The sequence below is a fragment of the Cnephaeus nilssonii genome (assembly GCF_951640355.1).
Source record: "Cnephaeus nilssonii genome assembly, chromosome: 10".
NCBI classification, from domain to species: Eukaryota; Metazoa; Chordata; class Mammalia; order Chiroptera; family Vespertilionidae; genus Cnephaeus; species Cnephaeus nilssonii.
Genome location: NC_137081.1, coordinates 9,958,140 through 9,972,412, shown reverse-complemented (window position 1 = coordinate 9,972,412; position 14,273 = coordinate 9,958,140). Strand labels below are relative to the sequence as shown.

Sequence of the window (14,273 nt, the reverse complement as noted above, 5' to 3'; positions counted from 1 at the left end):
GACAGTCAGACATACTATTAATTCATATTGTACCAATTTCCACTAAGTCACAGCCTTACTTAACTTGTTGACATTTTAAGCCTTAAGTGTAAGAAATTCAATCAGATGAAATTTGATTGGAATAAAGGTTGTATTGGTTTGTTGCAAATTAGTTATTTACATGTTGTTTGTTTTTAAGACTTTATTTTTTTAGAGCAACTTTAGGTTCAGAGAAATATTCAGCAGAAGTTACAGAGAGTTCCCATATACCCCAGCCCCCACCAGGCATGATCTTCCCCATTATCAACATCCCCAACAGAGTGGTACATTTGTTATAGTTGATGAACCTACATTGACACATCATTATCGACCAAAGTCTACTAGTATAGTTTACATTAGGATTCACTCTTGGGGCTGTACATTCTATGGATTTGGACAAATTTATAGTGGCATGTCTCTGCCAGTATAGTATCATACATAGTTTCACTGCCCTAAGAACCCTCTGTGCTCTGTCTTTTCATCATCTCCTCCCTCCTAACCCCTGGCAACGACTGATCCTTTCACTGTCTCCATAGTTTTGTGCCTTAACTCTGGTGTACTATCTTGGAGGAGTTAACTTCTCTGAGCTTCAGTTTTCTCCTTTGTAAAATGGAACTAATAAATGAATAATAACAGTATTTACTTCAGTGGGTTGTATGAATAAATTATGTGCCTTCTCTGATTTTTACTCAACAGATTAATAAAAATATTGGACCAGAATGGGACTCAAGACTGAACCTGGTAACACACCACTATCAACCTTTCTCTAGGTTGAATAACCACTGTTCTTTGAATTCACATATCTGTCCCATCACCCAGCCCACACAGTTTTGTGTTTCAGGTATACCTGGACAGGCATTGTGACATGCCTTATCAAAACCAAGTGCCCACTAAGGTAGATTTCGTTGGACTGTTTGTATCCCATTTCCCTCCTTCCATCTCAGATTTTGGGTGGATCGGTACTATTTTTTAATTCTTTCTTAATTAGTTCCTCCTTGTTCTTCTGAAGGATCCATAAAGGTCTCTGGTTTCCAGGCTACCACATTTCCCGAGTAGATGATCCTTTGACAAAGTAATTTGAGTTGTCCTGGCTTCTTTCCGAAGGAGTCGTTGTAGAAGATGATACATGTTTTAGCCGAGACAAATCTCCCATTTCATTTCAGGGTCACGTGTGTGCACATATGCATGCATGTCTGATGGTGCAACAGCACTTGAATTACGTCTTTGGAACCCTTTGCTCCTATCTGTCTACCCAGTATCTCCACCATCAAATCAGAGCTTAGGTTCCCCATCACTTTCGCAATCATCACAGACAATTAGGATTCAATAGAAGGAGATAAACTGAAATTTAATTCTAAGCAGCAGCTCAGTCCAAACTCCTAAAATCTGGCTGGGTGGGGCGGTGATGTGTTTTGATAGTGCAGGAAGGGAGGGAAGGAGTGCCCTAGGAAATCATAACAAAGAGTCTTAAGCAAGTCCTTTGGCTGACAACTTTATCCAAGAAGCCATCTTCTCTGGAGGCTGTTTTAAACCTTAGACGAAGCCTCTCCTTGCCACAGAGGTCCTTTTGTTGGGAGGAATTGTCAGTGAACACAGGAGTGACCGGCTTTCGGCTTCCGTAAGCACAAGCCCAGACTCCGAATTCTTTCCATTGTCAGTCTCCCGTCTGTCCCGTTGTCCTTCCTGCCCAGGGATCTCTCCATCAGATAACGAAAGGGACAGAATGATTCAGAAGTCCTCTTCTCAGACTGTTTCAGTATGTCTAATGTTTGAGCCAATCACTGCGAAATTCTAGGCAAATGACAATAGCAGTAGCCGTCCATTGCTTTTTCTTCAAGTATGATGTACCGTGGACATAATACATTTCAGATATTTCGGGTCACAGGTGATATTTAAAATCCCGGTCCAGTGTGGAGTTAAATTAGAAACTTCTCAGTAAGCGGAAGCAAATTAAAACGGAAACAGCAGTAATGTAGCCCTGGACGTAAATGAAGAATAAACAAAGTAAACATAATAATGACATTGTACAGATTGAGTAAGGAAAACCTGTTAAAGATTATTGCAAAGTTATTGATGGAATTACATCTATTGATAGAAAAGGTGATAATAAATTGTAACAGAGGCAGCAGCTTACCCTGGGAAATGAGAACTAGGTAAACTTTTAAAATAATCAAAATCTATCTTTGGATCTACAGACTACAGTTGCACCACTTCACACCCCACTGTTCAAAACACACCGAGCTTTGAAATAAGATGTGTAAAGTGCCTGGCACGTGGTATAGGCCCAGTAAATCTTAGTGCCCCTCTATGTCTCCACTGTAGACACCATATACATTTTTACCATACCTGAAACTGACATTTTGAGGGTCTTTTAAGAGTCTTAATATTGAGGCACTGCTGGCAGTTTTAAGTCCTAATACCCCAATTTACATTTTGAATCTCTTGAAAAGTGAATATTTTAACATAAATTCAATTTAGTGGAAAAGACTTTCAGGCCCCAAGTGTCCACTGATTACCACTTTAGTCTCTTTAACTTCCAGATTTTGCTGATACCAAGCCATTTATTAAGCAGTTTAATTGCTTTAGCTTTTCCCTTTTGTGGTTCATCTCCGATGGCTTTTATCTCCTTGCATTAGTACCAGGGGCCCAGGGACATGGTGAGATTACTCCAGTAGAGGCCCCGCCCTCCTTCAATTGTTGGCATAGGCGTCAGGTTTGCCACCCTGCATTTAACCGATTTTCCCTTGTGACCAATTCACATCTACAGGTAACAATTCTTCGTGAAAAGTCACTATTGGTCAGAGAGGCAGGTTCTAAATTAAAGAAAATAACAATAGAAGTGATAAAAATGCTTAATGTGGCACCACCATCTGAAACCATCTCCATCCCTGTCGTTGATAATTCTACGAAGCACAAATCCCTCACTGTATAGAATGTAGCTAAAGTAATTCTATTCTCATAACTAGTGGGTTTTAAATGGCCTAATTACACAGTATAATCTCTGCTCTAGAAAACATTCTGCTTGGGAAATTTCACATTATTGTGTATTGCCTGTTGTAATTCCAATTATATATTGTCAAACTACAAACTTAGGTATTTCATAAAATGTTCTGAGGAATAGCTATAATTCTAAACATCCCTGATCTTTGCAAATTTCTAAGATTCCTATAAGATCCAGAGGGGAGACTCCTAGGTGCGTACGTCATGTCTTTAAATATCAACAGCCAAAGAGAGAGCCGAGACAAAGTGGCCAAGAGCTGAATGCTGCCGTGTGAACAAAGTTGGGGTGTGGGCGAGTATGCCAGTGGTGACCATTCAGGCCCCAAAAGTTCTGTCAGGAAGCATAGCCAAGCGTGGTTGTCAAATGGGTGGCCAAACCATAGTCTAAGGTTTGTGGCTTGGGATAGAGCCAGAGTCACCTAAAAGGATGGCTGGTTGGCTCTATGCGTGGGTCCCACCTTGATCCCTCTGTTTAGACTACTTTTCCCTCCGCCCTCCACGGGAGGCCTGGTGCGAGGAGTGCTCCTGTAGCATCAGGGATGTCTGTACTATGGTAGCTTTGGGGGGTGTCCCACCTGGCTTCCTGCGCCTGCAGCAGCACTACCTTTAGGGTAGCTTTGGGGGAATCCTTCACAGCACCTCTTCCTCCTCAAGATTACTGTGGAAGGCTGGGCTACACCTGGTTGCTAGAGGGGTCTCTTGAGAGCAGCTGTGTCTGGGACATTTGTGGATGGCTCCTGCCTGTCCATCAGGTCCTTTTGAGCTCACCCTGAATGAAAAGACTCCCTGTAACAACTGAGCAGAAGGTGTAGTCTAAGAAGCCTGTAGTAGTGATGATTGGATTCTCATAGGCCTCTGAAACCCTCTCCTGGTCAGGGCCAGGCTCTGGGCCAGGTCTTCTCTGGCATTTGGAGGCAGGTCAGGTGGTCGCTTGCACCGCCACAGCGACCAAGCATCCTGGCTCCCCTGGAACTGGGCCAGTGTTAGCACCGAATGTCCCACAGTCCCAAGACACCCCTCACGCTAAAGCGAATAGGGATGGTTGTGTCCTATTGTCAGACAGAGGAAATGCTGTAGTTAAGGGAATACAGGTTGACAGCTGTAACCCTTTATTCCACACGTGTCAGCTGAAGGCCTCCCCATGACCTTTCAGCTTTGTCTTAGGAGCCTTGCTACTCCTCTGGGAGTGGGAGAGACAGGTGGTGCCCAGCATCGCCCTCTGTCACAGCCGGAGAAGGCGGGGCTGCCAGTCGCTAGAGTGGGAATGAAGCGCTGATGCAGAGCAGAGGTGCGCAGAGTCCGTGCACCAGGGCCTCCCCCTGGGCGGCGATCACTTCTCAATGCTGCCCACCAGGAGCCTCTCTGTTGGGACCACTTACCTGAAGAACCTGGGCGATGTCGCCCTTTCTTCTCACCAGCATTTGCTAAAGTGGGCTGTGCGGTGGCCTTTCCGGTAGGAAGCCAGAAGGTCATACATCTCTGGCTTCAGCCTCACTCCGGAAACTGTAAACAAAGACTCCTCTGTGTGGGGAAAAAGGAGAAAAGCACCAACGTGTTATTTCCTGGGATTTCACGGTGTACTTTTTATGTCTTTGTAATATTTGTCACCTGAAGAGACGTCAAAACGTGAGCCAGACTTACCCACCAATAAATTACACTGACTCATGGATAACTGACTTCACTGATTCTGTTAACATCTGTCAAGCAGCTCCTGCTCAATCCACTTCAATGCATGCTTACCAAATGAACACTCTAGTAAGGCCTAGGTGGTAAATGTAGGAATAGAACAGGGAGACACACACACTAACGAACAAGGGCCAACAGTGAGGTGCAAACAAAGAACCAGGACAGCCCCCCGCTCCCATCTACCAAGGAGCCTGGGAAACGCATGGGCAAGGCCCTTGGAGCCTTGAAGGATGACTCTGTCAATAGTCAAGGGCTTCTAGGGAGGGCATTCCTGGCTGAGGGATCAGCCCGAGGAAAGGCATGAAGGAAGGCAAGTGTTTGAGAGAACTGTCAGTAATTGTGCATGGTTAGAGCAAGGCGAACTGGAAGATAAAATTGGAAAAATAGAACCAGAAGGTGAAGGCAGTTAGTTATCAAGCCCAGGAGTCTGAACATTTGTCCCAGTGACGATAGGCAACGGGCGCCATGCTGGGCTAGGTATGTTTTGGAAAGTTTCAGACCCTGTTACATTAGATACCTTAGGCAATCTATTTAAATAGACTCTAAATGCAACTTTTGTAAATTAAAACTTCCTTTGAAAAAAATGTATTACATTTGTCACCTGACTCATGTATTTGGGTAGGCAGAGTGCGGGCAGTTCGTGTGGTTACAATGCCTGTGTCTGCCAAGTGTGTCGTTCCTGGTGCTTCCTATGCTGACGTCATGGGCCGAGACCTCCTGAAGGTAACATGTTAAGGGGCTCATCTGCAAAATGGGGATAATACAACGTCCTGGCAGATTGTTCTACGTCTGAAGAAGATCTATACACGAAACATCTTGGGTGGTTCCTGATACACTATATACTTTTAACAACGATAGCCGTTGTTACAAGCATCAGCATAGATTTCAGCTGAGAGAAAGCAAGAGGCAACAGCCACATTGTCACGAAGCACACCCACAACCTCCTCAGGACATCTTTCCCCGCAGGCGTGGCTTTGCCAGGCTCACCACCGGCACAAACCTGCGTGGCTGTAAATGTCGCACAGTTTACAGAAAGAGAAGCTTTCAGATCTGGAGCACCAAGAGCCTAAAACTCCTGAATAATATTGGTTGCTGGGAACTGCTCACACCCGAAGGGAGGAACTAAACCTGCAGAGTGGGCTCCGCCTCGCTCGGCCTACACTTAGGCTGTGAGTGATCTGTGGCCTGACCCCTTGTGCTTGGAATCACATACTTTCCAGGGTTGAAACGGGGAGACAAGTTTGGTTGATACGCCTAATACATTTTCAGAGGTACATTTTAATATGCAATTTCATATTCAACTTCCTTTTTAGCTCATGCCATAGCATAAACAGCCAAGCAGCTAAAATAAACAGTGCAGAAACTATGGATTACTCTCAAATCAACTCAAGTCCAAACCGTCTTGGGAACTTCCCTCAGGGGGGGAGTGTCCTCTGGCCTTGGGGACAGTGACATGAAGGTCCCCCCAGGCTTCCTCGCCCCTCAAGAGCAGCAGCTCCTCAAAAGCAAGGAGAGAGGGAAGAGGGAGAGGGGGGAGAGAAAGGGAGTGAGGGGGAAAATAGGGAAGAGAGAGAGAGATTATCTGACGGAACAGTCCTGGGAAAGCAATCAGTTAATCAAAAGGATTCCAATTTGGCCACGGACTGCCCCACTCTCCTTCCCAATTCATGGGGGCGGGGGGGGGGGGGGAGGGAAGAGGGGGGGGTCAGAAAAAAAAGAAAAGAGAAAAGGAAAGAAGGAAAGAAGCATCTGAGCAGCTATCCTGCAGCAATCTCACAAACGCAAAGCCTTCCACTGGCTGACTCCTCATTAGCTTACTGAATCTGACAGCATAATTATCGCAGCCGCTCGCACTTAGAATAAATAAATACGAAAGTGGGTGTTTAAACACTTTTTGAGAAGAATTTGCAGTCATCTAGGCAGTCAGTAGGACAAGTTTATTTAAAACTTTTAGAGTTTTCTGTATTCAGATCATTTCGGAACGGGATAATGAGATAGTTGTCTTTCAGTCTAATTGAGTTCCTAAGCTCCTGTCACCCCTTTCCAACTTTGCTTTAACTTTCCTTCCTTTAGAAATCCGATCCTGCTGTCTCCACTTACTCTTCCTGGCTGAGAATGGGGGAAGGCGCAGGGCACTGGAGTGCAGAAAGCGACTTAATGGGATTGAGGAGCTAAATAACCTTTCAAGGAAACCGGATAATCAAATCTCTTCTACTTGTCTGTAATGGCTAAGAGAGAGAGCACACGTCAAAAAGAAAGCTTGGAAATAAGACCATCATTTCAAAATGTCCTGTAATTTCTCGTGTCACGTGGTTTTTGCACTACTCTCACCCATCGTCAGTCCATCAGCCAGAGCTGCTTAGTGCACTGAATTATTCCGAGTGCACACAGCCGTGTGAGCACGCGGTCATTTTAGCTCGTGTGTCTGCATATAGGCTTCACATCTGTAAAGCCCAAAGGATCATAAGGGGCTTTAAATGGAAGTTGCTAACTAACAAGGAGTGCACTTGAACCTCTGAGTGGGGGCACAGCACATACGCATTTCCGATGAAAGCAGATGATCTTTCCTTATATAACGAATTAGTGCCCATTTATCTTTTCCTCTCCCTCCCACCTCTCATTCTCCCAGGACCAAATTTATATGGACCCTTACATTCAGTGAGTTAAAAGCTTTATAAAATAAACATTCTGCCAATCCGGGATAAAAGAAACGAGTATTAACCCATTGTGCAGGTTGAGAAATGGAGGTTTGTGAAGGTCAATAATGCATCTTACATTGGGGGGAAAAGGAGAAATCTCAGGTCCTTTACATCTCAATTCAGAGCTTAGACTCCCTGCACCATTTGCCATACTTCACTCTTCCAACAATTGAGGCAATAGAACATCAACATTAAAGAAAACTTTACCAAAGGAAAAAAAATTATCCACAATCCTCCTAAATTGGAGGAGCATTTTTATTTTTATATCCCACCTTTCCGTTTTGTCGATATGCATATGCGTTTCACAGGTGCATCATAATATGTAATTTGTATCCTACTTTTAGCTCATGTCATAGCATAAACATTTCCACATTACCACACGCTCCTGTGAATGGTTTGAAATGGTAATGTAGTACTGTGTGCTGAGTCAGTACGTCCAAGTTTGTTCAATAAGTTCTCTAGTGTTGAATAGTTAGATGGTTTCTTTCATTTTTATGTTGTAATTTTTCAAAATCATAGACAACACTGCAATGAACATTTTTATGCACAGAGGGTTTTGTTTCCTGTTCAATTGTGGGTTGTTTTATTTTATTTTTTATTTTATAATTTTCAGGAACCAAAGTATAGGGTTGAATGAAGGTTGTGACCATTTTTATAACTCCTGATATGTATGCCATAATGCTTTGCAAAGATTTCCCTACTGACACCAACATCAGCAGAGAATTCTTTTACCATAATCTCACAAACACTAGGAGTCATTAGGTTAAGGGGGAAAAATAAACTAATTTAACATTTATTTGTATTTATTTAATCACCAGTAACACTGTCTATTCATTCCATGGGCTGATATATATTTTCCCTTTGCAGAAATTGCTATTTTATACCTTTGCCCAATTTTCCATTGGACATCTGATATTTTTCTTATAAAATTGAATGAATTGTAGTGAAACAAAAAAATAAACCACCATTGATTAAGAAATTGAAAAACCCAAGGTGATTGTGTATTAAAAAAAAAGAAGAAGAAGAAGAACAGAAACTAAGACAAAAGGTCAGGGGTCTCTGTTAAACATAAATTGAGCCTTCTTAATTGTGATATTAGACATGTTACCTGGGGACATGTGGAATTTTTCCTGGGGAGGCTTTAAAATAAACATAGATAGAACATGAGACCGTGAAAAGGTCATGGGAATCAAAATCTTGGTTCCAATCTGCATTTTGCTATGAAGTTCTCATGTGGTCGTTAGGGAGCGGCAATAAGTAAGATGAAAGAGTGGCTTGAGAGTCTGAAGTCCAATCTTGGCTCTCCCACTTACTAGCTGTATAACTCTGAGCAATTTACTTAGCCTCTGTCAGACTCAATTTTCTAATCTATCTATCTATCTATCTATCTATCTATCTATCTATCTATCTATCTATCTATCCATCCATCTATCTATCTATCTAAAAGGCTAATATGCAAAGTGTCCCCTTGGGAGTTCAACCGGGAGACTGGGAGTTTGATCACTCGCTATGGGGCAGCACAGAACGAAGAAAGGCCCTGGCTGGCAGCCGGCAGCTGGGGAAGGAAGGCCCTGGCTGGCAGTTGGAAAGCCCCCATCTACCCTGATCACCGGCCAGGCCTAGGGACCTATTCATGCACAAATTTCGTGCACTGGGCCTCTAGTATGTAATATGAGGATAAGAATGCCAGCCTCACCCATTAGTGTATAGATTAAACAAGAATTTATGTTAAGCACATAGATGCCCAACAAATGGCAACCACTCTTATTCTTCCCTGGGTGCCAGGGATTCATCTATAATTTCTATATAATGATTCTATATAAAAACGAGGATATGAAATAGCAAGTCTCTAAGATCCTTTTCCACTCAAAGGTCTCTAATTCTTTCCTGAAAGGTCTGTCTTTACTTAGAGACTTTTTCATGCTAACAAACTGAATCAATTTAAGGGCTTGGTGGGGCTGAGGGACTTGGTTGACCCAGACTTCTCCTAGCAACACAACCGTATGCCACCCCGTGAGTTGGGTCTCAATCCAACATCTCATCTAATGGGTTGGAATGGGTTGAGGACAACTTTGGGCATAGAAGGTGAAGAGGAGTGTTATGGAGGACACTTCCTAACTTGCTTCTTGAGTACTGATTAATTAAGAATTTAAAAGGTAGAGGGAGTGGTTTGAGTTAGGTGACAAACTCCCAGAGGCAGAAGAGAGTCCAGGGACCCGGCTTAGAATCTCCCTTCTCTCTTCCCTGCCACCCATCACCCCTGAAACCTGGCTTCTAGAATGACAAAATATTCTGGTTAAATTTTGAGTAGATAGACAATAAAAGCAATAAATAGATTTGATATCATTAGTATATAAAAACTAGACTAAATTTCACTAATACATGTAAAGAATGTTTACACTGTTGCAGGAAGAAGGCATATATATATATATATATATATATATATATATATATATATATATTAAAAATCCGGATGAAATATAAGTCAGAATTGGGCTACTGTTATTAAAAAAACACACACCTTCAGAATAATGTTGGATGGTACTAAGAGGAGGATGACATTCTTCTCCCTGGATATTCTTCCTCCCCAGCCATCCAGACCCCATCATCTTTCATGACCCACCCACAAAGCCATCCTTGATCCCCACAGCTGGAGTTAATTTCACTTCCTTTGAACACCCAGGGCACTTCACACTTGATCTGCAGCTGTTTAGATAGTTGTCTCATTTCCTTAAGGATTGTAAGCTCCTTGAGGACAGTGTCCATGACTAATTCATTTTTGTATCCCTCAACATCACACCCATAAATCTCCGGTGAATGAACTGGAACATAATTCTTCCACTATGTTAGGAAACTGAGTCTATGTTCGGTTCGTAATCTCAGAGATAAGCAAAATAATTGGAAGAGGTTCAGAATAGAATCATGAAACAAAATGATGAAAGAGTGTGAGAAACAGAGCTTATATTTGGGAGGCGTGGGGAGAGAGGAAGGTCAAAGAAAGTCAGCCTAGAGAAGTAAGTCTGGAAAGTGATAGCAAGGGATCTTCAAACATATTAAAGAAATAGTATTAAAAGGAGGCCTGAAGTTTGTTTATTGGAGAAAAACAAAAAAATTACTCAGGTTTTAATGGGCGATATGAGTAAGCCTGCCGAAGTCCGACCAGAGCTTAGCTACTAGCGTGGTGTGATGAAGGGTGGAGATATGCCATACCTTATCCTATTCCCTACAAGAATGAAAGTGTGGCAAGAAGGACTCTGGTAAATTGTTTTTGCAAAATTACTTGTAAAACAATTGCAAGTTTTTAAATGTTAGGTCCCCTCCGCGCCCCCCCCGCCCCCCCACCAAGATGCTGAAACCTGTTTAAAGGAGAAGGGGGAGTTAGCCCAAGAAAGAATGGCAGAGACTCCTGCCTGGGATTTGGAAAGCAAAATGGGTCCAATCCACAAAAAGAGAGACAGCCTTTGATGTCCTGGCGTTCAAGGACCAGGGCTTAAGGACCAGACTCTTAAATCACAAGGCATTTACTGCCCTAGATGAAAAAAAAAAAAAAAATACTTTTGTGCATCAGTGTCTGTGATTCAACACGGCACGTTTCCAAATTCAGTCTTAACCCTCAGAGGGTAAGGTTCGGAGGGCTCCCGGCAGGAACAGCGTGGAGACCATTGCTGGAAGGGCAGCTTAATGATTTTCTGCTCTCCCCACCCCAAAATCATTAAAGTGTTCCTTTCCCAGAGCCCAAGTTCAAGCCGAGGGCAACGGGAATTAAATGAAGAAGCTGAAACTGCAGCGAAGACCAGGGAGTTGCCAAGGGCCTAATTTTAGGTGCTGGCTGCCCCAGCTGACGCCCTTCTCTGCTGGCTCGGCCAGGAGGACCACGGCGTGGCCGTCCGCGGTGACGGAGGGAGAGGGGTGTCTGCCTAGCCATCTGCAAAAGCAATCAGTGTGGTGCGGGTGTGTTTTGAGAGAGACTCCCAGTAATTTCTCCTTCGACAAATGTTTCTTCAGGTGTTCGAGAATCACTAAGGGAAAACGTCGGCGCTGGGCAGAAGTTCCCACATGTTTGCCCTTCTTAACGGTCACGCTTCTCCACCTCGGAGTGCTCCCCAAGAGGGAACGGATCCTGGAATCCCTGGCTTTTCGTGGCAAGCAACTCCCTGCTTTCCTCTGGCCATAGCTCACTGCCACGGCCTCCGTGTGGCCCAGCACGTCTCAGGCTCCGTGACCTGCACCTGGAGGGGTGGGAGCCGTGCTGGCACTTGGGGGAGAGTTTCTAGGTCTCCCTCTGGCGTTCAGGCTGTCCTTCCTTCCTTCCTCCCTTCACCTACCTCCCAGCCGCAGGTTTCCTGCGGAGGGCAGACAGTGAGAGCCGGCATCTCCCAGATCCAAGGGGGAACAATAGATGTTAAAGTGACACCTTTGCAATCCTGCACCCGGAATAATAAAATGATAGAATAATAAAATGATAGACATAGAAGCCCCCAAATCACACTCCACTCCGAATTGTCTCCAGAGAGCAACACTGCTTGCATCATTATGGCAAGGAAACTCTCTTGACGAACCACTCCCAAGAGCATGTCTTCCTTTCGCACAATTCTCATGCCTGGGCCCCCCACCAGGGACGGGGATACAAATTCTGCGTCCCTACAGGCTGGGAACTATGATCACCGGCTGGTGTTCCCTATCCGAAAAGGAGACTGCTTTTTATACATTTTTTAAGAATTTATTTTTATTGACTTCAGAGAGGAAGGGAGAGGGAGAGAGAGAGAGAGAAACATCAGTGATGAGAAAGAATCATTGATCGGCTGCCTCCTGCACGCCCCACACTGGGGATCGAGCCCCAAACCTGGGCATGTGCCCTGACCGGGAATCGAATTGTGACCTCCTGGTTCAGTAGGTCGACGCTCAACCACTGAGCCATGCCGCCCGGGTGAGACTCTTAATAAAGGCTCACTGCGATGGGCAATGAAAAAGCTGGCTGGCACTGCAGGCCGAGGGAGAGCACCCCTCGGGGGCTGCGCCCTGGGTGAGGCCCACTGTTGTCGAGGGGCACACCCTGGCCCCACGACTTCTCTCTCTTCCTCTATCTTCCTTCCAATTTCCCTGGTCGGTTCGCTTTCCCTGTCGACGTGTCCCAAGTCCCCTGTGTCGGTGTGTCTCTAAACCTGCTTCTGCAGCCCTCCCGCGTGCACACATGCACACATACACGCACACAGCGCCCCTCCCGCCCCCCTTCCCGTCTCTCGGCGCCGGCCCTTTCATCCTCTCCCTCGGGGATTTGAGATGTCGCTGCAGGAAGTGCTTGTCGGCCTAGACAGCAGCAGCAGGGCCCTGTGGCTTTGACAAACCTCATTTAATTGGGAGGAAGCCAGGAGAATTTGAAAGAACTGAAACATCCACGAAGCTCCTTTTATCAGGCATAATTTAAACTCTGCATGGGAAAAACCCTATATGTATAAAGAAAAGTCAACTTCCCTCCTGCTGCGAGCGCTCTCCGTCTCCCCCCAGCGCAGGCCGCCTCCTGCAAGATTCCATCTTTTCATTTCTCTAAAAGTGTCAAAGCAGATTTGGGTCCTGTGGCTGGGCGAACAGCGAAGGAATACAGATTGGCCGCGCTGTTACACCCGCGTGCGTGCGCACGCTCCCTCCCCCGCACCCCACCCCCCCACCACCTCCCCACGAGGAGCCCCTCTGTCGGTGGCTTTGCTTCAGATGGCCAGGAAAATCAAAACCCACGTTTCTCACAACACATCCGTTTGGACGGTGCTGTTTCTTCCTAATTACCCTTCATCAGGCAAAAGCTGACGCCCGGGAAACTTGGAAGATCCCAGCGGTTCTCTGCATGTAGAATAACAGACCCTGGAGGAGGACCGATGGGAGAAGTTTCTTCAAGTGGAGAGAGGGGAGAGTGTGTGTGTGTGTGTGTGTGTGTGTGTGTGTGTGTGTGTACACCCGAGCGTGTATACTTGCCTGATGTGGTAGCTAGAAGTCCTAAGCCCCAGAGGAGAAAGCTAAGAAGGAGAGATAGAGGGGCTCAGAGTGGGGAGAAGGGTGGGGATGGGGATGAAGTGGGTGGTGGGTGAGGGACCAGGAGGGTCCCAGTAAGAATTCCAGGTCGCCGGGAATGTTACTCAGCCACCGGCCAAACCCTGTCCCTTCCCTCCTTTCGCATTCCACTCCAGGCCCACCTCCGGTCTCATCCATCTCACTTGAGTTATTCTAGTTCCTCCGAAGACTTGCCTTGAGCGCGCACACATTCCCCGAACATCTGCAGCTGATTACGCAGACTGGGGCTGTTTAGATATGATTTGTGCTAATATGTGTACGAGGGTGCCCCGCTTCCTCTTGCTCACCCTCTCTTCCTCCCACGCCGCGGGATCCTGGAGGTCAAGGACAAGCCTCTCCCCCCCCCCCTCAGTTTTTATAGCACTTACTATGTTCTTAACACTTAATGGCGACTTAATAACTACCGACGACTGACTCTTCTCACAGGGTCAAGTAAGGCACATTAACCCCAGCTCATAATGACGGTTATTTTTGGAGGTCCTCGATGACTCACTTAAATAATAAAATACCTTGAGAAATCCCAAACGCAGAGCTCTGGGCTGTGGCAGGATAATGTCCAGGATGCAGCGGGGCTGCGTTTGCAACCCTCGAGACTCTGGCCAGACCAGATGTCTAAGGACCTTGGTCAGAAGCTCCTCACCCCATCCCGGTACCTTCTCCCCGGTCTGAGCCCCTAGAACCCCCTTCTTCGCTTTCTTCTCTCCAGCGTAGGACTCCTAAAAACTGCTTACAGTGGAACGGTGGGTGTTTTCAAAGACACCCCACCTAAGGCTAGTTCCCCCCACACACTGCCCACACCCTCCGTGC

At 45.5% G+C, this 14,273-nt stretch overlaps 1 protein-coding gene across 2 annotated transcripts in view; it reads right to left on the bottom strand.

Annotated features, from left to right (window-relative positions):
* Window positions 1-237: 237 nt before the first annotated feature.
* Window positions 238-14,273, bottom strand: part of CDK15 (cyclin dependent kinase 15) — a 74,582-nt gene continuing 60,546 nt past the window's right edge. For both annotated transcript variants that reach the window (XM_079783169.1, XM_079783170.1), the window contains exons 13-14: window positions 4,398-4,539; window positions 238-1,996 (exon numbers count right to left, since the gene is read on the bottom strand). In XM_079783169.1, coding sequence (XP_079639295.1) covers window positions 4,430-4,539 — 110 coding nt within the window. In that variant the 3' untranslated portion in view covers window positions 238-1,996; window positions 4,398-4,429. The remainder of the gene's footprint in view (window positions 1,997-4,397; window positions 4,540-14,273) is intronic.